Source organism: Haplochromis burtoni, unplaced genomic scaffold (assembly GCF_018398535.1).
Source record: "Haplochromis burtoni strain Fernald_Lab_line unplaced genomic scaffold, NCSU_Asbu1 Contig_134, whole genome shotgun sequence".
NCBI classification, from domain to species: Eukaryota; Metazoa; Chordata; class Actinopteri; order Cichliformes; family Cichlidae; genus Haplochromis; species Haplochromis burtoni.
Genome location: NW_024582495.1, coordinates 554,693 through 577,169, shown reverse-complemented (window position 1 = coordinate 577,169; position 22,477 = coordinate 554,693). Strand labels below are relative to the sequence as shown.

Here is a 22,477-nt window from a genome sequence, read left to right as displayed (position 1 = left end):
CTGCACGATAACTAAGGACATGTGCTCACCATTCAAAGGCTGCACTGCAACTATCCAAAAGTAGAACTTTAAACATGGCCAAACATACATACAGATAAACATTTTTGTGCGATGTATTGTGTATTACCTGATTCATCAATAAATAAATAAATAAATAAATAAATAAAGACTAATATGTTCTGAAAAACTTAATTATCATAAATTACTCTGGGTCATATCTCAATAATCCTTGAATACTCCACTAGGTCCACACGGCGAGCACCTCCAAAGATGAGGAAGACACCGAGACCCGTGGCATTTACTAAAGTGATGAGGGCAAAGACCACGGACCATGACTGTGTGACTTCAATCAGGTATCCTGATAAAGACACCAGCACCACCCCTGTGCAAAACAGAAAGACATCAGCCATCAGATATCAGCCCCTGCGCTCAGCATTGTACACTTCTAAAAGGTCAGACTTTGGCTACATACCCACAAAAGAGCCCATCATATTCATAAAACCTGAAGCAGGAAAGAAAATTTTATTAGACATTGAAAAAGCCAGACACTGGGCCAGCTTGAAGAACCTAAAAACCACAGAAACTCACCAAACAGGGCGCCTGCACACGATGGTGTCAGATCCTGTACATTCACAGAAACACCACTAAAACAGAAAAATAAGAAGCAGACGAATTTGAAGGAATTTTAACAAAGATTTACAGCAGGAGCAAACACATCAGCTACTGTTTAAAAACAAACTATTGTGATTTTTTGGTTTTTGCTTCTTATCCAGTATGATAGGATTTACCACATCTGTTGCTTACAGGGAACTAATGTTAAAAAATAAAAACTAATCTCACAAGTATTGTTTTTAAGCAATCATCTATAGTTGAACTTACCGAACAAATTAGATTTGTGGGGGGTTTACTTGAGTCTTTTGTGACTTCTCTTGACATAACTTTTACAAATTCATTCTAAGCACTAAAACCAACATGAAACTAAACAATAAAAACTAACAAATGCAACCTGGTACATTATCTGGTTTTTGTGTGTCACAAAGCTTTGCTGTCAAGCACCAATATTTTTAAATAAGACACCAGCGAGCTGCAGTGTTGTTCTGAGTCACATGGTAATAAATGTGGGCACTGTAGTTTATTTTGAGTCACTGTCATGCTGTTGCACCAAATGTGCCTTGCTACTGAAAACAGAAATACATTTTGAATTTTCAGGACCATTTGCTGAAGACCTACAACCCAGCTGACTCACAGAGCCACAAATCTTTTTTTTTTTCTTTCTTTACTGACACTCTGCATATACAGCATGGCCCACGTAAGATTCAGTGTCTAAAGCTGGTAATGGGCTTTGGACTGTGTATTAAAAGGTGTTTCTCGTGAGGGCAATTAAATATGCTGTGTTAACTTTGTTGAGTGTGAAGAAAGCGTTGAAATACGGACATCGATTTTGTTGCTGTCAATCTAATATCACCAGCATTACTCTATAACTACACACCATAAATACACATCTGTATTTGTAAGTATCACAGGTTTAGCAACTCCCAAGAGGCCTAAGCAGACAATGTTAACTGTATATCTCCAGCTATAGTCAACCACTGAGATCAGCAGGTTACTGTGAGACTGAGAGGATCACCTCCTTAAAAACCTACTGAGTGAAACTAGCATTCCTAGCCATTAGCATCCCTTGGCTAAAGATTTGCATGCTGCTCTATAAATAAGGAGTGTAAGACTCACTTTAGTTAATGTACCATCAGATAATCACTAAATTTGATCACAAGTCCGTTGGGTCAATTAAAAAACTGCTTAACCTAGCTTTCTTTTAACGTAAAGAAGTATGAATAAGTTCTAAAAAACATTTGTTAGTTTTTTCATTAACAAAAATAGACGGTAAACAGCCTGAGAATCCTTAAAAATTAGCACTATTGCAACAATATGTCTCACTATGTGTCACTGAGTCCCCAGGCCATATACTGAACACAACTGCCTATCATTCAGGGTGGGTATGCCCAGTTGTTGTTTGTGATGTTAAATTGTTTTCTGGGGACCCCATTTAAAGAAACCAACATCAAATTGCACAATAATGCAATTTTCTGTGGCCACAGTAGTCTCTAGAGACCATCAGCTCAACTTTGGCTAGCTATAGTACACAGTGTTGTCATGACTCATCTTTTAACCAATTTTAGCACTGAAAATAAACGACTTTCTCTGAATATTTTTTACCCTTTCTAACAAATGTCTCTCCACTCTTTGGCAAGAAGCCACTGCAGTAATGGTGACTTGTTTACTTCTGATACTCTGGTAGATTCATATAAGAAGTTACAATAATCCAAGCGTGAGGTGACCAGGGCATGAACCAAGAGACCACTATCTAATCTTTCTCAACACAGCACATAAGTCCTGGTTGATGGTTTGGATTAACAGGAGTCATTTTCCACACCGAGTCTATTGACCATATTATAACCTATTCTCATCTAGCGTCAAAAGCAGCACTGAGGTCAAGGAGAATGAGGATGGTGAGAAAGCCAGAATCTGATGTGAGAATGAGGTCATCAAATGTAAAAAGTGCCTGAGAAACCTATTAGTAGCTGGTCTGAGTATTTAGTATAAATCGGACATTTTTACCCGCTGGTGAAGGTGGTGAGACCCACAGCAGCACAAATGTAAATCACAGCTGCAGGAAATGTGACAACTCCAGAGAGAGGTAAAATAAACATACTTGATACTCCCATGGCAAAAAACTGAGGATCAGACAGAGAGACATACAGGTGAGTATTTAAAGGCACAGTCCACAGGCTAACGATGAACAAAAGTGACAGCCGGGTGAGCAAATTTCTAATGGTTTGATTATGTCAATACTTAATGCAATGCACATGTTCATAGCTGTACTTCAAGCTGGTCAGAATAATAAAACTGTGCACATAAAGAACAAGTGTTTGAATTTTTTTTGTAGTTTTTACACAAGTTTACACTTACAGAGCAGATAATGCAGCAGTAATCTAGAGCACTGGCATATAAACAGTTCTATGAAAGCTGCCAGGCTTGTAAATACATGTTTAAAACAGACTGCATAAATTCCCAAAGAACACTTCAGTAACTAGTCAGGACAACTCTCTCACCGCACACACGCTTTTATCAGTTCAAACAACAGCTACGCTCTCACACTTACCTGCATTATCTTTCTCACAGATGCTACACCATATCCTACAGATACCAAACCAGAACATTTCAAACATCTTTAATAAAACATATTCTAACTGCAAGATAACACACATCACAGTAGAAGAGCGACCTTTTTTTGATACCTCGGTTAATGAGGAAATCTGAAACGTATCCTCCAACGAGTGCTGATGGGATTGCAGTTAGCCATGGAACAACATTATAGACCCATCCCTGCAGGAACAGACAGCTTCAGAGGGTTGTCATGTAGGTCCAGGAAACAGTGCACCATGCTTATTAGCTAAGTAGCAGTAATGGTGGAAATACCGTGGCATGAGGAAATGATTCTTTGAAGTATGTTGGCAGCCATGATAACAGTGTGTAGGATGTGCTGCACATACACATGTGAGCAAACACCATGGCCCTTAGAGAGAGAAGAAGATAGCGACCAGAGAGAGAGCAGAGGAGAGAGATGCGGTGAGGCTGGGAGACTCGCACAAATATGAGGTGGTAATTATGAAAAAATAAAAGACTTTATAAGCTGTACCAGACAGGCGGTTTCTTAAAAAGGCTCAGCCAGGGTATTCTTGACAGACTCCACTCTGAGTTCTTCTTTGTTTCCATCACCTTTGGGGTAAGTTCACCTAAAACATACACTGAGCATGAGCTTAAACTACCATCTTCCATTACATTTGAGATTGATAGAGATATAAATATATCAGTAAATAAAACTAGCAAAAACGCTTTAAAACACATCGGTCTTCAGCACCTGTGTTTCATAACAAGTGCTGAAGACTGACTTCCATAAACTGGCTAACTTGCAGAAATATTTATTTTCAGTGTTTCACTACTAGACCTTCATCAGGCAAATTTTTATGACAAAAAGAAGCAGTGTTATTGAGGAAATGGCTGGAACCTTACAGCCAATCACCTTCCGCACCATAATAAATAGAAGAATGAATGCAGTGTAGTGTGTCTATTACAGGACTGTCACAGAGGGGCGTAAAACTATTCATGGTTTCTTTCACAGCTACAGCCAAATTAGATTCAGCTGTTAACCTAACATTAATGTCGACTGTTAGAGGAAGCACAGGCACAGCGAGTCCATGCAAACCCGACACAGAGGGGCCTCACGTGCAACTGCACCTAATATCTCTCTTCAACACAATATTTAAATGTTTGGGACAATGACATAGCAGGCGTTTCTTCAAATTCTGTTTGTAGCTTTCAGTAATTTTGGAAGATTTTAAAGTATTTTTAAACACAAGAACTGAAGAAAAGTAGCTCGAGCTCTTTAAAAACAAGGTTACATTTATAAAGGAACTTGCAGGGATGTATCATTTATCTGCATAAGTGCATATAAACATAAAGGCCCATCAAATCAAACATATCAAATCAGACAGTTTGTGGAACTTCTAGATTAAAAAAAAATCTCCTAGGGATCACCAGGAGACAAATATATGTCAATCCAAAAAAAGGATCCCTATCATAGAGACGCCAGATTAAAAGTCCCAAAGTCATTACACTTAAAGTCATTAGACATGAATTTATACATAAACTTTTATGTCAGTGAACTCAGGAAATGAGCAGCTGCCACAAACAGCTTCTCCATGCACCACTTTAGCATTTGGGCAACTGATTCCTATCATGATGTTTTTGAATCTACTCCTAATCTTCTGTTTTTAATATGAGCTTTGATTTTATTTTCTAATTTTCCACTTGTAATCACTCATTGGAATGTTTTTCAGTGAACAGACTTGCTAACAGACCTAGGGTGAGATTCAGACACTTCCTGAAGTACATCCAAGAAACCGGAGCAAACCGCTCTGTGTGGATGATGGGCAGCTTTCAGAGGCAAGTGCCGTTTCAGGGAATACATTCAACCAGCCAGGTACAACATAAAATCTGGGATGGAACTGTGACACCAAAACTGCTTTTGTTTTCTTTAAAAAGTGATTGAAAATTATAAATAAATAAATGAAAAAATTTGAACTATCTGTCAAAGAAAAACAGTATATTAAGCCTCTTTGTTATTTAAGAATACATGATTCACTGCTGTACCTTTTAGTAAACACTGCCAAACAATGAGAGCCCAGAGTCCGGACAGGAAACCGATACTGTAGAACATGCTTTCCCAGCCATAGCGGTCGAGCATCAGGGTCCCCAACCCACCAGCTAACAATGTTCTGAAAGAGAAACAGAGATCAAGACAAAAGCATGCCATCAGAGATAAATGTATATTCATATGTCAGCTGTTATGTGTGTAAAACATACCCAAGATGTGTACCGCTTTGCAATGTGCTCATTAAAAACCCTCTCTCCCCTTCCACAACACGCTGTGAGCACAGGCTGGCCAAAGATGGGAAAAAAACACCTGTGAGAAATTACAAGACACTTTAAATTCACAGAGTATTCACCAATCAGCTACAACATTAAAAGCACATGACCACTGGGCGTTTCCCCTCTGAGGTGAATTCTGGTGTTTGGCATAGGGTGGTCAGGATCCTTTATATCCAGGATTAGTATCGATAGCATGCGGCACATATCAACATACAGGAAATGAAGAAAAACTCTGGTGTTATAGCCTTTATCAAGGTCCCTGGTGAGGGCCACAAGCCAAAACATGTCAAACAATAAAGTAGTGTAAGTGTGGGAGTATTAACCTCTCCAGACTTTGTCCTCTTCCTCTTGGACTGGAAGCTGGTGAAGTTGCACCCACAGTTGTGCACACAAAAGTTCACTACATTTACAGTCAGAAAAAGGACTGCTGTCGTTTCAGATCTATTATACATGTATGCTAGCCAAGAAAGACACCTACAGAACCCTGCAGAACTCAGGGGAGGAACTTGTGAGCCTGAGCTACCCCATCTACAATATGTTTAATAAACCTGGAGAACTGAAGGTTTTATTTGAAGGACTAGTTCAGCTTGTGGTCAGATATGGCTGCGCTTACTTTTGGAAAACTTATGCTAAACATTATGAATCACATTCCCGAGTGGTAGCATGAAATCTGTACCAGGAACCAGCTTCCTTAAACTAGAGCAAGCTCAACATGCATCTGTCATTGTAACAGGTCATAGCCACGCAATTACTAAAAACAAAACAAAGCAAGCAAAAGAAAAAACACCATGTTGAACATGTTGAACTTGTGTGATTTTACTCTGCCTGACAAAACCAGTATGTTGGCATGGCTACACTTGAAGGTTAATGGCATTAAAATGGCACAACACTCAGCTGGATATGTTTTGTACTTTTTGAACGTGAAACCAGCAACAAGTCAAAAATTCTGTTTGAAAATCTGCCTGCTCGCACTTCTGACTGGGAACTCTCACTTCCTAACATTTATGCTTGTTGCCTAGCAACTGCTCTCAGTCAGGAGAACAAACAAACCACAAATTCCCATTTTTATACTTTGGTTTTGAGCAGCTAACAAACTGGATAAAACAACTTAATTGCTGCAGCTTTTCGCTACTTGTTGTTGTTTTCATCACACTATTTATGCTGCTCATCTCAACAGACCAGTCACAGAGTTGTGATTTCATAGTTGCAGCTTGGAAAAACAAGTCTAAAGTGTGGCTCATTTTATAATATAATACTTAAAGATACGATTGTTTTGTCCTTTTGTCTACCACAAAGAGCTTTAACCCATGGGACTGAGTTCTGTGTGTCAGAGGAAACCAGAAGTATAAATGTGGAATTAAGCTGTGACCTCGGTAAACACTTTCTTGATTGCTTAATGGGTTTGATCACTGGATTTAGGCGACACCGGATAAAAGATTGGGTCTGTTTTGCTAATTATGGTCAAAAAAGATTCTGCAGAGCATGCTCACTGAACTCTAACATGCGACGTCTTCTCTTTTATTGTTAGAGCCACAGCTCGCTCACCAAGTTTGGGTTCATAACACCAAGATGGTAAAAACACTCCGCTCGACGATGCATGACTAACTTTTGACTCATAGGTAGCCTGCTCAACCAGGTGAGCTGTAGCAGTGTGCCCATTTCTGAAAGCTTTTCTTCTTTTTTGTTGGAAACTTTTGACATCACAGGAACATGATTGGTCATTTCCCATGATGGCCCAGGAGTACCATTGATTACAAAGTTATGATAACATCACCAGCTATGGGTTATCAGATCCACCGTCCACCAACTGACTGTTTCCAGTCTCTCTCACTACTTTGTATTTACTGAACAGGCATCAGAGTGTTTTTGTCTTATTCAATGTTCAGCATGAGACTGAAGATGGACAACAAGCTTGGACTGCAGTAATCTCCAGTGAGTGTTCTCTTCAATGCAGTGATTTGCTGGAAAGCATTAAGAGGGACTAGGAAAGACTGGTTATGACAATGGGCTCTGCAGTTGTGGCATGCAGCTTAAGCCCTTGCATCAGTGGTTGAAAAAAAGAACTAAATAGACAGCTGTCTGTCATGAGCTTGCTCAGTAAGAGACTCCTGTGGCTGTCTTGTACTACTTTGAGATCGAGGAAGTCTTTTGTCTGCTGGGCTGTCCAACTCTTCAGTGCACCACAGAAGGGGAGACAGATCAAGACACTGACTTTTCAGCCTAACTATCTGCAAAGCAGCGTAAAACTCTTAACCCTGGCTCGATTTTTTCTCTGTACACATGCAAATTTACACTTTTTTAGTTTAGTTTAATTCAGTTGCCTGTGTGAAAAAGACAAACTGGACTTCTTCTGTCATCAAAGAGGCTTCTTTAATAAATCCCTGGTAGGGGCCGACCCCTTTGGAGGTGGTCCTGAGGGTTGGGTCATTAACCCACTATTGATCATGTGATTTACACGAGCCAGTGCGTGAAAAAAAGGCATGGGTCATTATCATCATCAGGGGCAACTATGTTTTGGCTACCCACAATCCATGCTTGAGATTGTTTCTTCCACTCGCACCTTGGTGACCTCAACAGCTCACAGGATGGTGGGGTGGGACAATGTCTCACAGAGGTTTCATCCGGTGACAGTAATGATCCACACCGTTTTTCACACTTTGGCCCCCGTCACGGGTTTGTTACCTGCAATTCCCTGGCAGTTTTTGGAATTGACATTTTTGCACAGACAAGTTTTTAATAAATGTGTTGTTTTATATTGTATTGCTTTGCACCGTTATGTATATTTTTTGTGTTTTAATGTAAAGTGCTTTGGGATTTTGATCTGTATAAATGAATTGTACATTCTTACTAGAACATAATCACTGGTAGAATACTAACCTTGTGATATTCCCATGAGAAACCTGGCCACAGTCATGAGAGCCAGGGTGTGAGAGCCAAGATGGGCCAGCAGAGGAGTGCCAGCTGTGATCAGAGCCCATGATGATGCAGAGAAGAACAGGACACGCTCTCCTCCCACTCTAATAAACAACAATCATTCACAGAGCAACATCCTGAAACTCAAAATCTAACTTCACAGTAAACAGACCTGGAAGGTTATTTGCTCATTAAGCGAAGTCATGTGTGCTTTAACGCATCACATCCTTACCTGTCACTCGCGTGTCCTCCCAGGATCTGTGTGAGACAGTAACCCCAGAAGAATCCACCTAAAACCAGCCCGGAATCAATTTTACTCCAATGAAACGTAGCAGCCATTGAGACGGCGCAGACAGGCATGGCCATCCGCGCACAATAGAGGAAGCAGGTGCCCATAAACAGCATCACGATCCATTTTCGAGCCAGGGATCTGTAAGGGAAACAGCTCTTGCTTATATAGTCAGATTTTGCAGTAAACTGCTTCCAGCAAACTGGGTGAGCGTGAGTGAAAACCAGTCTAGTGATGTCAGCAGCACTAAACAAAGAGTCTATAGCCACTGTGTGCACCTGCACTTGGACAAATGCAAATGCTCATACTGGCAAGTAAATATCCTCACAGAGATGGTGTTTGACGTGCTGGTGTGATAATGTTGGTTTAGTGCTTTAACGTGCTAATATTTGTTAATTAGTACTAAACACAAAACACTCCAGAGGCTCATGGACGTCTCAATATTTTTGCAAGTAAAGCAAAGACAAAAGTCATTACATCTCAGGTGCAGCATAATTCTTTATACAGGGCTTCACAGCAGTCTGTGCAATAATCAAGAAGTTTAAATAATATATTTAAAAACACTGATGTCAATTTGTTGGTGCTACATCTAGTTGGTAGATGCTGAGAAACTCCACTTCTAAGTGAAAAATTTCATTTGTCGGTGATAAAATTAAGCTGATGTCTTTAGCAAAATGTAATCTCAGTTCATCTGGGAGTTGCTGAGACATTTGAGCCTGGACAAAGCCAGATGAACATGTAAAAACACACCAAACTAAATAACATACCTAAAAAAGATAAAGAACTACCAGTACCTTTGTTTTCACGTTTTCACTACTCCTGTGTATCATATCGGTCTTTACATTTCTAGTGAATAGTTACAGTACACATGTAATTTCTTTTGTCACTTAGTATCCAGTTGCCATTGTTCTTATAAAAAACAAACAAAAAAAGGCATTGTGAGTTAAGACAGCCATTTAGTGTATCAAATGAGTACATGTTTCAAGTGAGCTCTCAGTAATACCCTGACAGACTACAATCTAGTCATTAGCCGTTTTCTTAGTCAAATCTTTTGCCGTCTCACCTTGGCCATAGGTTTCGGTCTCCCGACTCCTCTTCTTTACATTCATCAGGCTCACAAATCTTAGGATCCAATAAAGAACCATTAGAGTCCTTCTTGTCGGCTCCTGATGTGTGTTTGTCAGCCATTCAGAGGACACTGCCGTATCTGTTATCTCTGCAGCCTTTCCGCACTAAAGAAGCGTCATTTAGCTGAACCTCACAGCCTCAGGCAGATGAGCCTAACAGGTCAAACTTGTTTGAAGAAAACTCAAATGCACCTGGTTGTGATTTGCAGTGCAGACAGCAGAGGTCTCTGGTGGTTTTAGTGGACACAACATTTGCATGTTTCCCCTATAAAGGGCAGATGAATTTCGATATGAATTTTAAATCAAAATCCAGGTAATCTAAAATCTTCAATGAACTTTTATCTGATTAAATTAACTTTAATTATTGCATCTTTTTACAATTTACATACATGTACACTCTAAACTCAGAAAATGCCAAAACAACCAGTTTATGGTTCACAAAAGTTTATTTTAATAATTGCAAATCTGAGCTTAGAAATGTGGAATAATAAAAGGGATGTGAGCTTTCTGGGTCAAAGCCAGTTTCTATAAAGACAACACAACCTTAAAAGAAATTAAGGATGGACAACTAGCAGCAAGTTTGTTTCTTTTTATAAAAATAAACAAACCAAACAAAAATAAACACACACAAGTACTTTTCCCCCATTTGGAAAAAAAAAAAAAAGGGACACTTACATGCAGGTAAAGTGAAAGTACCAATGGCTTTGAAAAGTGGAAAAATGATAGCACTCTTCAAAATACCTGTTTAGGGACCAAAAGTATCAGCTTTGGGTCATTTTAAGTTACTAAAACAAAGCCACTGACTAAAGGAAACTGCTCCCGTCTGAATTAATTTCATACTCGAGGGGGTTGAACTAGACAGTAGCCATAACTGACAGCTCCATCATCCAGATACAGGAGCCCTTTCTCTCAATCCTGCATGATCATCATGCAGGATTGGCTGAACTTAACCAGAACTTTAAACCTGTGCAGCAGGAAAAACCATTTGGAGCATGTTGGAGGCAGTGCACACTGTAGATATCAGAAAAGGCCTCAGCTCAGTAAGAAACCAACTCCATTTGGACTCTCTTCACCTTCTCAAACACTTAAATAATGAATTTACAAGGCATCCCATAGACACAAGGTACAATCAAACTTCACGGCGTAAAAAGCATGTGGCTGATTTTAAAGCTGACAAAAAAAAGAGGCAAACGAAAATGAGAGTAAATAAAATCATAAATATTACATTGTTAAAATTAGATAAAGTGTAGCTTTCCATTTACTTGAAAAATAGTCACTTTTTCTCATTTCACCAGTCCCGGGGGCCCCAACCCCCCCCCCCCTCCCCCGTTCTATGCACAGTACCAACAGTGCTCATTCACACCATCAACTTTTCCTGGCAAAGTAAAGTCTGGTGGGGAAAATGTTCACGATAAATAATACTACCATCGTAGCTTAAAAAGACAAAATATAAAACAGCAATTTAAATTTTGTTGTCTCTGAGAGCTACCTAAAAATCCAGGTTCTGTACTGAAACTAAATAATTTCTGCCACTTTGCAAATACAGCAATTTACAGTTTGCACAATGAGTTAAGTCTTACCTCTCATGAATGAAACATGAAAAAAAAGAAACACTGTAGCATTTGTTTTTACATATATGTTACCTGGTTGTCACACAGTCACTGACTGATCATAAATTAAGGGGAAGTGGAAGGTGGTGGTTCTTGTCTGTTGTGTTCACTTGGGGTCCTCGATGGTGCCTGTGCTAAGGTCAGTCATTTTGGGGTATTTCACCTTCTTCTGGTCCAGCTCATTTTGAGCCCACAGCAGCAACTTCAGCAGTTTGGCCAGTTTGGGTGTCGACTCCCTGTTTTCATAGTCCAGCACGGCCTGGTTCACCTCACTCCACACCTGTGCACCGAGATGTGTGCGATAGTCAAATTGAAATAAACAAATTTTTATTGCTGGCATTCACTGCGCTCTTAATGTTTATATTCAGCTTCACATGACTCCACAAAACAGGAATTAAAACACTCTGAGACAGCATACCTGGCAACCCTAACCATATTTTGAAGAAACTCAGGACTATTTTTTAAGTTAATATTTTTTTTATATCTGCCATTTAGAATTTTTTTTTGTTCCCTGTATGCCAAGACGTGGGAAAACAATTTAAGACAAAGAAAAAAGGAGTAAAAATATAAACAACATTTATCACAAATGTCCTGGATGGTGCTGTTTATGATCATTACAGCTTATTTTCAGAAGTTTGTTTATCTGTCAAAACAAATACAAGCTGATTTATTAATAAGCATCATGTCATTGCCAGGATGACTGACACATTTATTAGTGACTTTCTTAAAGGGTGCATTACCAAAAATGTCATCATGTGATGAAATGGACAACTTCTAAAATACAGTTTCTTAAATTATTGACTGCCTTGCTCCTGTCAAAAGCACCCTGGAGAAACAGCTAAAAGGTAAAGATGGCAAAAAGAATCTCCAGGAGATCTGAGAGAAAATACAGACAAAATAAAATTACAAATTAATTTTGTAATCTATAAAAATGCCCTTTACTGCTACACCAATGAAACCAAATCAGCCAGGCAACCCTTCACATCCCAACTGATCAACAATAGCCAGTCTAATTCTGCTTTTTCATTTTAACGCATTGATAAACTATTTAATCCCCAAAACCATACCAACTGAATTTGTTTCAACAAATAAATGTGATGAATTTGCATCTTTCTACAAGAAAAGGTAACATCTCAGCCTTTCAAAGTAATTTATCTAGGATGGACTAGGGCTGGGCCATATCATACCGTTCACGGTAATACCGGTATAATGTTGGGCAACAATAAGAAAATGAAATATCGCAATAGAATATGGGTAAAACACGCATGCGCAGTGCCTTTGTTTTTATACGCACATGGCAGAAAAAGCATGGCGGCGACGGAGAATGAGAAGAGCGAAAGCGGATCGTTGAATGAAACGGATGAACCAGAATTGGTTTGTAAAAATGCTGCAACTTCAGTGGTGTGGAACTGGCTTAGCTTTTGTCCATCAGATACACAACAAAGCACTATTTTTGCTAAAGCATGCTAGCAAAAATGTTATTACCGTGTTATTACCGGTTTTTTGGAAAATACGGCACACTTAAAATCAATCCTTTGTTTTCTGAAAATGGACAGTGCTCCTTATAATCCCGTGTGCCTTATGTATGAATTCTGGTTGTGTTTACTGACCTTGAAATGATTTTATGTCGTACACGGCGCTCGAAATTCTGTCAAATGTTTTAGTACAACTTTGCTAAGCTACGAACCTGCACCGCTTGATGGATTGTCGGAGCATTACGACTATCGTAGGCAGGAGCCTCGCAGAGTGATACGTACTGTGCTTCAACATAATATTACCATATTGTGTGTGTATAACCTCTTTTTAAGTTTTGTGGATATTCTACATGGTTATGCTGAGGATATGTCGGCCAACTTCCACTGGAAATGCCTTTTGGTTAAACTGTCAGCAAGGAATTTGCATTTGTACTGTTAAATTTTTATATAACAACTTTAATGCACACAAAAAACAGCTGCTTGTTTAAGTGAAAATACATTGATGGGTTGTTGGGTTTTTTTTGCACTAATAAAGTTGTGGAGTTGTAAAGTATTTTGTCTAGTGTTAATTATATCGTCAGTTATATCGTTATCGCAAATTTTCAAATGTATATCGTGATAAATATTTTTGGTCATATCGCCCTGCTCTAGGATGGACTCACTTTCTGATCAAATTGCTGCCACAAGATCAATGTCCACTTTCTCACCTGTAAATTCTAAAGATCTGGAAGAAGTTATTTAAGAGTTAAAGCCTTGCACCTCTTTACTTGACCCCATCCCCATCAAACTATTCAAATCTGTGTCTCACCATTTAGAAATAATTTAGGAAATATTATTAATTGCTTAAATGTACTGTAATCCCACCATGACCACAGAAATGACTTCTATCCACTGGTAATTAATAATTATAATAACCTATTTCTATGTTTCATTTCTCAGCAAAGTATTTGAGGAGTTGCTCAAGAGTCAATCTTTTGTTTATTACCACCTCCCACTTGGTACTGTCATAAAGAATAATAATATAACCTGTCATTCTTATGCAGATGAAACACAGCTGTGATTATCTAACCTCTGTTCACAAAATAATAATGTGATGGCATTAACTGTTGGATGTCTCAAAACGTTTTAGAACTTAAAAGAAATGAGCCAGGAAGCTTGTTGTTCCAAAAAGTCAGAGACCAAAAATACTGTTCATATTTTCATCCATTTCTCTGAAACGCAGTGAGCAAGTCAGGAACCGTGGCATAATTTTGGACAGTGATCTCAGTTTTGATAACCACAACATTAAGGTTACCAGAATTGCCTTCTGTCACTTTAAAAATACATCTAAGGTTAGAATTTTCACATCTCAAACCAGCACTGAGAAAATGTACCGTGCATTCATCTAGGTGAGATTATTGCAACACTATTTGCAGGCCTGTCTAAATCACCACTAGGACATCTTAAGCTTATCTAAAATGCAGCAGCCAGAATCCTGACAGGACAAACCCTCCACTGGCTTCCAGTACAATACAGAATCACCTTTGAAATTCTTCTATTAGTTCACAAAGCTCTCAATGGTTTGGCCCCCAGTACATCTCTGACAGTGTCTCCAACCCAGTCAGACCTCTCGGGTCATCAGATTCAGATCTTTTAACTGGTCCCAGAATCAGATCTCAGTCTACTGAGTGTGCGTTCAGTTACTGCAGTCCTGTTTTTTTAATTAAAGCTGCCTGCTGACTTGAGATCAATTATATCTGTGTGTACATCTAGAAATAGATTCAAAACCTTTCTATTCACACAGGCTAACAGTTTATATGCATTTTTCTTTTCTTTCATATGGTTTTGTTCTGTTTTGCTGGTTTCATTGCCTTAAGGGATTGTAAACCTACAGTTATTAAATTTCTTTAATTTATGTGTTAAGCCCAATGAGTTTCAAGTGATGAAATGTGCTATATAAATAAAATGATCATCATCTGGCTGCTGGATCTCTTATTCCAATTTCAGATCCACAAGAGTCTACAATACTGGATACATGCAACATAAATGTCAAATAGATGGCCAGCTTTACAGTCAGACTAAAGCCTGCCCACCTTTTGCCGCTGCATCATGTTGAGCAGATCTCCAAAGGGTGACTCTTCTGGGTTGTCAAATGCCAAAAGGGCTAGCGTTCGCTCCATCTCTGTCAGACACTCTCGGCTCTCCTCCCCCTGCTCTGCCAGCTGTGTCTGAGCAAACTCCAGCGCTGACTCAGTTTCTCTTAGTCTGATTAACTCAATCAAATGTTGCTGCTGCAAGAGGGGAAACGAAGCAGTGAGTGTTGACGTTCAGGCTTTGTCTTGTCAAACTTTATCTAATATCACAATAACTTCCTTTTCCTGTGGGAGGAGAAAAAGAACATAATCTCATCACAGGCAATGGCAGGATAGGTTATTAGAGAAAATGCACTGCAAAGCAGAGCAGACCTACATCAGATGTCTTACTGTTATTTCCAACGTTAAAATTAGAGCCCTGCAGAGCTTTTCGGAAACGCACCTGCAGATGAAAATACAGGTATCGATTGGTGTCGAGCAGCTCCGGGTGTAGGCTGTTAATGAGTGCAATAGCTTCCTGAATCTGGCCCTTCAGGATCATCTCTCTAATCTTTATCCTTTCATCCAAAGAATCCAGGTCCACACTCGGCTCGATACCAGACTCCATCCGGAACTTCTCTGCTGCCTCTTTGAAGCCCTCTTAAATCAAACACAGACAGACACAAAGAGATAAACAAGACTTTACAATTTGTAAATTCAATTTACAGGTTGTATCTTCAATCTATGCCTCACCTGTCACCAGGTAATTCATAATGAGCCGATTCATATCCGCCCTCTGTATGTGAACGTTGTTTAATTTGTCCATCCACTCTTCTTTTGTGATGTCCTCTGGCTTTTCGGCATAACTCATCATTGGATCCTGAAAAGTATAAAAAAACAAAAACAAACAAATAAATAAATACTGTAAACGTGAGCAAGACTGACACAGCTTGGTCACAGTTTGTACCTACACGAAGATCGACGGGACAACCGTGCAAATAAGACCAATATTACAAAACGAACACGCACAGAAATCAAACACGCAACGGGTTAAAAAGTAAAATTAATAACACAACATTTCTGATGCCTAAATTGGTTTTACACGATTGAAAATCTTGCTAAAACATAACGGGAAAATTCTCCGAGGCTTTCAAAACAAACCCATTTCCTCCTGAGCAACAGCCCTGACCAGTTAGCAGACAGCGAGCGTTTTCATGGCTTACCGTGCAAACACAAGGTCCGGCGATTATGCTTTCCTGCACGCGTTGGGAATCAATAAGCACTGCTCAGCCCTCTCAGCGCTTTAGAAGAATAAAATAAAATCATAAATAACGGACACACGTTCAGGGTTTCCGCAGCTAGCTAACTAACCAAGCTAATGTGATAACCTCGCGATAGATGCGTCGGTCTTGCGAGCTCTTCGATTGGCGCTAGGTGTGACGTCACGGTTGCCGAGGAACAGTAACGGTGAGTGCAGTGGGAGATAGTGATGGGAATTCCGTCTCTTTTTAGAGAACTGACTCTTTCGGCTCGTCTCACTAAAAAGAGTCGAATCTTTCGACTCCCAACCGACTCTTCAGGTTGTTTTGTTGCTTTAATTAATTTATTATCAAGAACAATATAAAGTTATGCACAAAAGGAATTACAGTGGAACCCCAACTTATGAAGACCCCATTTAACGAAAAATTCAAGTTACGAAGGCACTTAACAGCAATATTTCTGCCCGTGGTACGGCAAAATGCCTGCGTAACGAAAGTAGATAAAATTCAAAATTTTTTAAAAAATAAATTAAATTCCATAATGTTATGTACATGTACACGTATGTATGCATTATACGTATGCTTTCTTCAACCTCCGCCACCTCCTCCTCCACCAAGAACTTCGTCTTCAGCCAGCATCGCCTCACTCAAAAGGCGATGGAAAAAGGTGCTTCGACTTACGAAAATTTTGACTTACGAAAGACCCTCTGGAACAAATTCATTTTGTAAGTCGGGGTTTCACTGTACTAATGTAAAAAAAAAAAACGTGGTTATTTATATATGTTTACATGTAAATATCCGATTGCAGTTTGTAGATGCTTCGGAGTTTGTATGTGTTTTGGAGTTTGTACATGCTTTGTCTCTATGGGCCACCGTAAATATACTTGTATTTATTCACTCCACATAAAATGTAGTAAATAAATCATATAATGCAAAAAACAACAATTTACATACAACTATTTATATTTCAACTTTTAACTATTAAATTTAATTTAAATTTAATTTAACTATTAAAATTTTCAGCTTATCCTTTTAAACAAATTTAAAGTGAAACAACACAAAACACTGAAAACCACAACATAACTAAATATAAATTAAAATATACAAAACAAAAAGAAGATGCAAAAAGAAAGATCTGTCATATAGGCCTGCATGAATAAACTTTCTGAACTAAAAATTGTTGTGGATGATTACTCTACCTTCCTAATATGACCTTGTTGTCCCTGGCTCTCTTTCTCTCTCTTTCCCTCCACACTGTTCCTGTGCTACTGCAAGTATAACTACCGCCCCTCCCCCCTCTGCTCAGCACTTGCATGAGGAGCGAAGCAGAAAAAAAGTGCAAGAGAGAGAGAGAGGGTGAGAGAAAGAAAAAAAAAAACACAGCTCCCAATAAGGAGTTGGATCGCGTCGTTCACGTCAAAGAGTCGGATCTAAGAGCCATTTCGTTCGCGACCGACACATTACTAGTGGAAGAACCAACCGGAACTACTGATTAAATTAAAAGTCGGACAGCATTTTCTTATTTAATGCGCCCATAGGTTCAGTTTGAAATTATACAAACATTTAGAGGAACAATACAGGCAAAAATAAAGAAAAGATGGGCAGATACATGTCATAATATAAAAATATTAACTTGTGAAATCAAGCCCCTACCTCATTTTTAATCCAATAATCAGAAATGCTTTTCTTAGCTCACAGGACATTGAGTTTTTACCTCGTTATAGTCCGAATTGTTGTAAGAATAGTGTAATTGGTTTATTATTTGTTTTTCTTAAATACTTAACAGAAAATTATAAGATAAAGGGCCCACTTTTTAAAGTGAAATAAATTTTCCTTCAGATGTAGAATGACCGTAATACTAGTCTTTTTGTGTTTTCCCTGAATTTGTCACTTATGTTTAAGTTATTCAGTTATTCTCTTGTGTCTTGCTTCCTCTCTGATTTACCCTCCTGTGTTGAGTGTGAGGCTCAATCTGTATACACTATGTAGTCCTGTCACCCTGTTGTCAGTTTACACATTTTTACATACTATTAGAGTTAGAGTTCTGTGCTTTGAACTTTAGGTGTAAATTATTACAATTATAATTATTTTTGTTATTAAAATGACTATTTATTACAAATTTGTCTTACATTACTTCCTTGTTTCTTGATTACTAGTAATGACGGGTCAACTGAGAATTTAGCAATAGTAAACTGCTAGTAAATTGTGGACTTTATTAATATTTATTAAAATACTAATATGTACTAATATAATAAAATTCTGTTATGACAAGAAACTATAGGAACAAAAATTTTAAAAAGAATATGTGTTCTGTGTGATTGGTATGGGAAATGCAGTTTATTTCATGTGTCTGTATCTGACTTTGGGTCAATTGCTGTTGTTTTAAATGTTATAGCTGTCTTTACTTGACTATATATGACATTTAACTGAGTGCAGCCTAAACACAGAGTACTGTTCCTCTTCTTGGAATGAAAAACAGCTTCTAACACTTCTTCTTTAAATACCGGAGCTCCTCTCTGTCTAAACATTTGTATGTTCCCTCCCCTTTGGACCTGCAGTTTAGAGATGGGCGTAACCAAAATGTGGTGAAGTGTATTGCGCAAACACGATTCTTACATTCAGTTGTCAGAGCAGTTTAAGTTCTCAGGAAACGAAACTCACACAGGCACAGATGCTGAGAGGTAAAATGGCACAGAAAGGAGTTCAGCTGCACCCAGAAAGCTTCTCTTGTTCAATCTGTTTGGATATACTAAAGGATCCGGTCACAATTCCCTGTGGACACAGCTACTGCATGGACTGCATTAAAACCCACTGGGATGAAGAGAAGAAGAGAATCTGCAGCTGCCCTCAGTGTAGGCAGGCCTTCACACCGAGACCTCTCCTGGTGAAAAGCACAATGTTAGCAGAGTTAGTGGAGGAGCTGAAGAAGACCGCACTCCAAGCTGCTTCTGTTTATCAGGGCTATGCTGGTCCTGAAGACGTAGCCTGCGATCTCTGCACAGGAAGAAAACTAAAAGCTGTGAAGTCCTGTTTGGTGTGCCTGGTCTCTTACTGTGAGCAGCACCTTCAGCCTCATTATGATGTGGCTCTTTTAAAGAAACACAAACTGGCAGACCCCTTCAAGAGGCTCCAGGAGAACATCTGCTCTCTTCACAGTGAGGTGATGAAAATTTTCTGCCGTACTGATCAGCAGAGTATCTGTTATGTCTGCTCTTTAGATGAACATAAAGGCCATGAAACGGTTTCAGCTGTAGCAGAAAGGTCTGAGAGGCAAAGAGCGCTCGAGGTGAGTCGACTGCAAATCCAGCAAAGAATCCAGGACCGAGAGAAAGAAGTGAATGTGCTTGAGCTGGAGGTCAGGGCAATGAGTTTCTCCGCTGATAAAGCGGTAGAGGACAGTGAGAAGATGTTCACTGAGCTGATTCGTCTCATCCAGAAAAGAAGCTCTGATGTAAAGCGGCAGATCAGATCCCAGCAAGAAACTGAAGTGAGTCGAGTCAAAGAGCTTCAGGAGAAGCTGGAGCAGGAGATCGCTGAGTTGAAGAAGAAAGATGCTGAGCTGAAGCAGCTCATAGACACAGAGGATCACAATCTGTTTCTGCACAACCATCCTTTACTGTCACCACTCAGACAGCCTACAGACTCATCTAGCATCAATATCCGTCCTCTGAGGTACTTTGAGGATGTGAAAGCAGCTGTGTCAGAAACCAGAAATAAGCTACAGGATATCCTGAGTGAGACATGGTCAAACTTCTCACTCATAGTCACTCAAGTGGATGTTTTACTGTCAGTTCCAAAACCAGAGCCAACGACCAGAGCTGGATTCTTAAACTATTCACGTGCAATCACCTTGAATCCAAACACAGCAAACAAATGGCTGGTCTTATCAGAGGGGAACAGAAAGGCAACATTAATGAACCAACAGCAGTCTTATTCTAATCATCCACATCGATTCACTGCATGGTCTCAGGTTCTGAGCAGAGAGAGTCTGACTGGACGGTGTTACTGGGAGGTGGAGTGGATAGGGATAGGATCTCACATTGCAGTCGCCTACAAAAATATTGGCAGAGCAGGGTGGGGGGATGAATGTAAATTTGGACGCAATGAGAAAAGTTGGGCTTTGAGTTGTCACGAAAAAGCATATGAATTTTGGCACAACAACAGCTACACTTCCATCTCAGGTCCTCACTTCTCCAAAATAGGAGTGTACCTGGATCACAGTGCAGGCATCCTGTCCTTCTACAGTGTATCTGAAACTATGACCCTTCTCCACAGAGTCCACACTAAGTTCAGTCAGCCGCTCTATGCTGGATTTTGGCTTTTCTCAGGTGTCAAAACCACTAAATTCTGCAAACTCAAGTAGAGAGGAATCTTTCATTTGTAGTGGCTTTAAAGTTGTATTTCACCATTACTTTCACACTTCATAAAGATCAGCTTTCAATCAAACATACACGCTCTTGTATGCAATTAGCTATTATGCTATATGGAAGGTTGTTTCTGCCACTGAAAAACAACATCCATAAAATAAAACCTTGGGTTATGTATACTTCCTCAGTGGCAGAAACAACCTCCCATAGGCTGCTGCTCTGCATGATTATTTTTATTTACAAAACTATTTCTGCACATGACATTGTAAACTGCTTTACATATTTGCCAAAAAATTCTTTCACTTTTGCCTTGAAAATAAAAAGCACAGTGTAATATGAGAGCAACACATTTACAAGAGTATAAACACAAATGTTAAGTGAAACACAAAATCCAAAACTGTAACTGAGATGTTTGTTGCATTTTTCATTTTTGAATTTGTCTCTACATATGTTGCATTTCTTAATTTTTTTTCACTCCTGTATAAATGTTGTCTTTGTCGCCCTCTTAATGTACAGTTCACTTAAAACCAAACATAGCCTTTGTGTTTTGTTTCTCCAACATTAGTTTGACATTAATGGTAGAGTTTCCTCTATGATCTTTCAGTGCTTACACTACACTGTACATGTCTACTTTAGAGACATTTCTGAGACTGAGCTGCTTGAGAACATTTTAGCCATGGATGCAAAAGCACATGGACCATGCTACAGTTTCCTTTTTCATATGATGGACTGAACACAGGAGGTATCTGCTTTTGACTATGCAGAGATGAATCTGATCCCATTTCTACCTGTGTCTACTGTTTTATGATTTCACTGAAGTTTGCTCAACTTTAATTGTCAGGATATATGTTTACTCCAGCTCTCATGATGCAAAGGAATGAAACAGACTTATCAAATGTGCTTCGATTAGGTGCACAATGTGAAGTTCATCATTTTTCTTACAAATAAACACGTAATGACAAACATGAACAGCTGTGCTTATTTGGGAGACACAGAATGTTTTGTAAACAACTTTATTTTGTATAAAACAATATTGAAGTCATGTCTTGACCCTGTGCAGTGTGTGGACGCTGTGCACACAATCGCCTCATTCACTGCAGTAAACATGCACGCTAGTTCACATGACTGACTCTGTCTCCATGGTTACATTATATTGTATATTATTAAACAGATTCCAAAGATACCGCCAAAGCCTTCTGCAGCTGTAACACTTTCACTCTTTGTAAATTATTTCATATTTTTGACAGTTATGAAGAAAGGACATGTTTTTTAAGGTCATACACTAGGCGGTTGCTATGGTGGTTGCTGTGGGCTAGGGTGGACGGCGCGTTCAATTCCTCATGTTATCCGTCTGCCTTTGGAGGGCTGCGTTCCATTTCAAAGTGGCGACTGTCTGCTGTAACTCGAATTCAAACCCAACTTTGGTCTTTAAGAAAAGGCCTTTCATAGCCATTCACAACACACACACAAAAGCACTTTGCCTCACCATGGTAATGCAGCTTTACTAAAACCTTTAAAGTATCTGATATAAAACAGAAAAATGAAGCAACTAGAGGTTTAATGATGAAGACTTGGGGGTCTGCAGTTCTACTGAATTATAGAACTGACTGAATTGGAGTTTAGAATCCACTTTTTTAGACTGTTACTGTTTCATTGTTCACCTTGTTACCTTGTTATATCATAAATAAGGTTTATCTATGTGAGTTTGATGAACTATGTGATGGTGTATTTTTCCAGTGTTAGTTCTGCTCGCTATTGTGCAGGTAGAATATGGTAAGTGTTCATAGTAATTCATAGAAATTCAAAAGCTGGCTCTATCTGCACCCCTTTAATATTTAATAAACTCTTAATTACAGTTAGAGTGTGGCTGGTAAAGATGAAAAGACATACAGAATG

At 39.1% G+C, this 22,477-nt stretch overlaps 3 protein-coding genes across 4 annotated transcripts; 1 reads left to right on the top strand and 2 right to left on the bottom strand.

The window, feature by feature from the left end:
* Positions 1-6: 6 nt before the first annotated feature.
* On the bottom strand, positions 7-10,343 carry LOC102305201 (solute carrier family 17 member 9). 2 transcript variants are annotated; one of them, XM_005930652.2, is made up of 13 exons: positions 9,756-10,343; positions 8,636-8,833; positions 8,368-8,507; positions 5,425-5,524; positions 5,212-5,336; positions 3,698-3,794; positions 3,478-3,574; positions 3,297-3,384; positions 3,161-3,195; positions 2,617-2,732; positions 589-644; positions 473-502; positions 7-382 (listed from the first exon to the last, which is right to left on the bottom strand). In XM_005930652.2, the coding sequence occupies exons 1-13, from the start codon at positions 9,878-9,880 to the stop codon at positions 213-215; spliced, it is 1,377 nt and encodes a 458-aa protein (XP_005930714.1). In that variant the 5' UTR covers positions 9,881-10,343; the 3' UTR covers positions 7-212. The 2 variants fall into 2 exon arrangements, with proteins under 2 accessions (XP_005930714.1, XP_014191722.1); XM_014336236.2 differs by lacking the exon at positions 3,161-3,195 and having other exon boundaries at positions 211-382.
* Positions 10,344-11,418: 1,075 nt separating this feature from the next.
* Positions 11,419-16,385, bottom strand: LOC102305907 (glucose-induced degradation protein 8-B homolog). The gene is made up of 5 exons (XM_005930655.2): positions 16,179-16,385; positions 15,709-15,835; positions 15,419-15,615; positions 14,977-15,174; positions 11,419-11,709 (listed from the first exon to the last, which is right to left on the bottom strand). Exons 2-5 carry the CDS (start codon positions 15,827-15,829, stop codon positions 11,536-11,538), a joined length of 690 nt encoding a protein of 229 aa, XP_005930717.1. The 5' UTR covers positions 15,830-15,835; positions 16,179-16,385; the 3' UTR covers positions 11,419-11,535.
* Positions 16,386-18,817: 2,432 nt separating this feature from the next.
* LOC102306436 (tripartite motif-containing protein 16-like) lies at positions 18,818-22,171 on the top strand. The gene has a single exon (XM_005930657.2). The coding sequence runs from the start codon at positions 18,886-18,888 to the stop codon at positions 20,575-20,577; it is 1,692 nt and encodes a 563-aa protein (XP_005930719.1). The 5' UTR covers positions 18,818-18,885; the 3' UTR covers positions 20,578-22,171.
* The last annotated feature ends 306 nt before the right edge of the window (positions 22,172-22,477 follow it).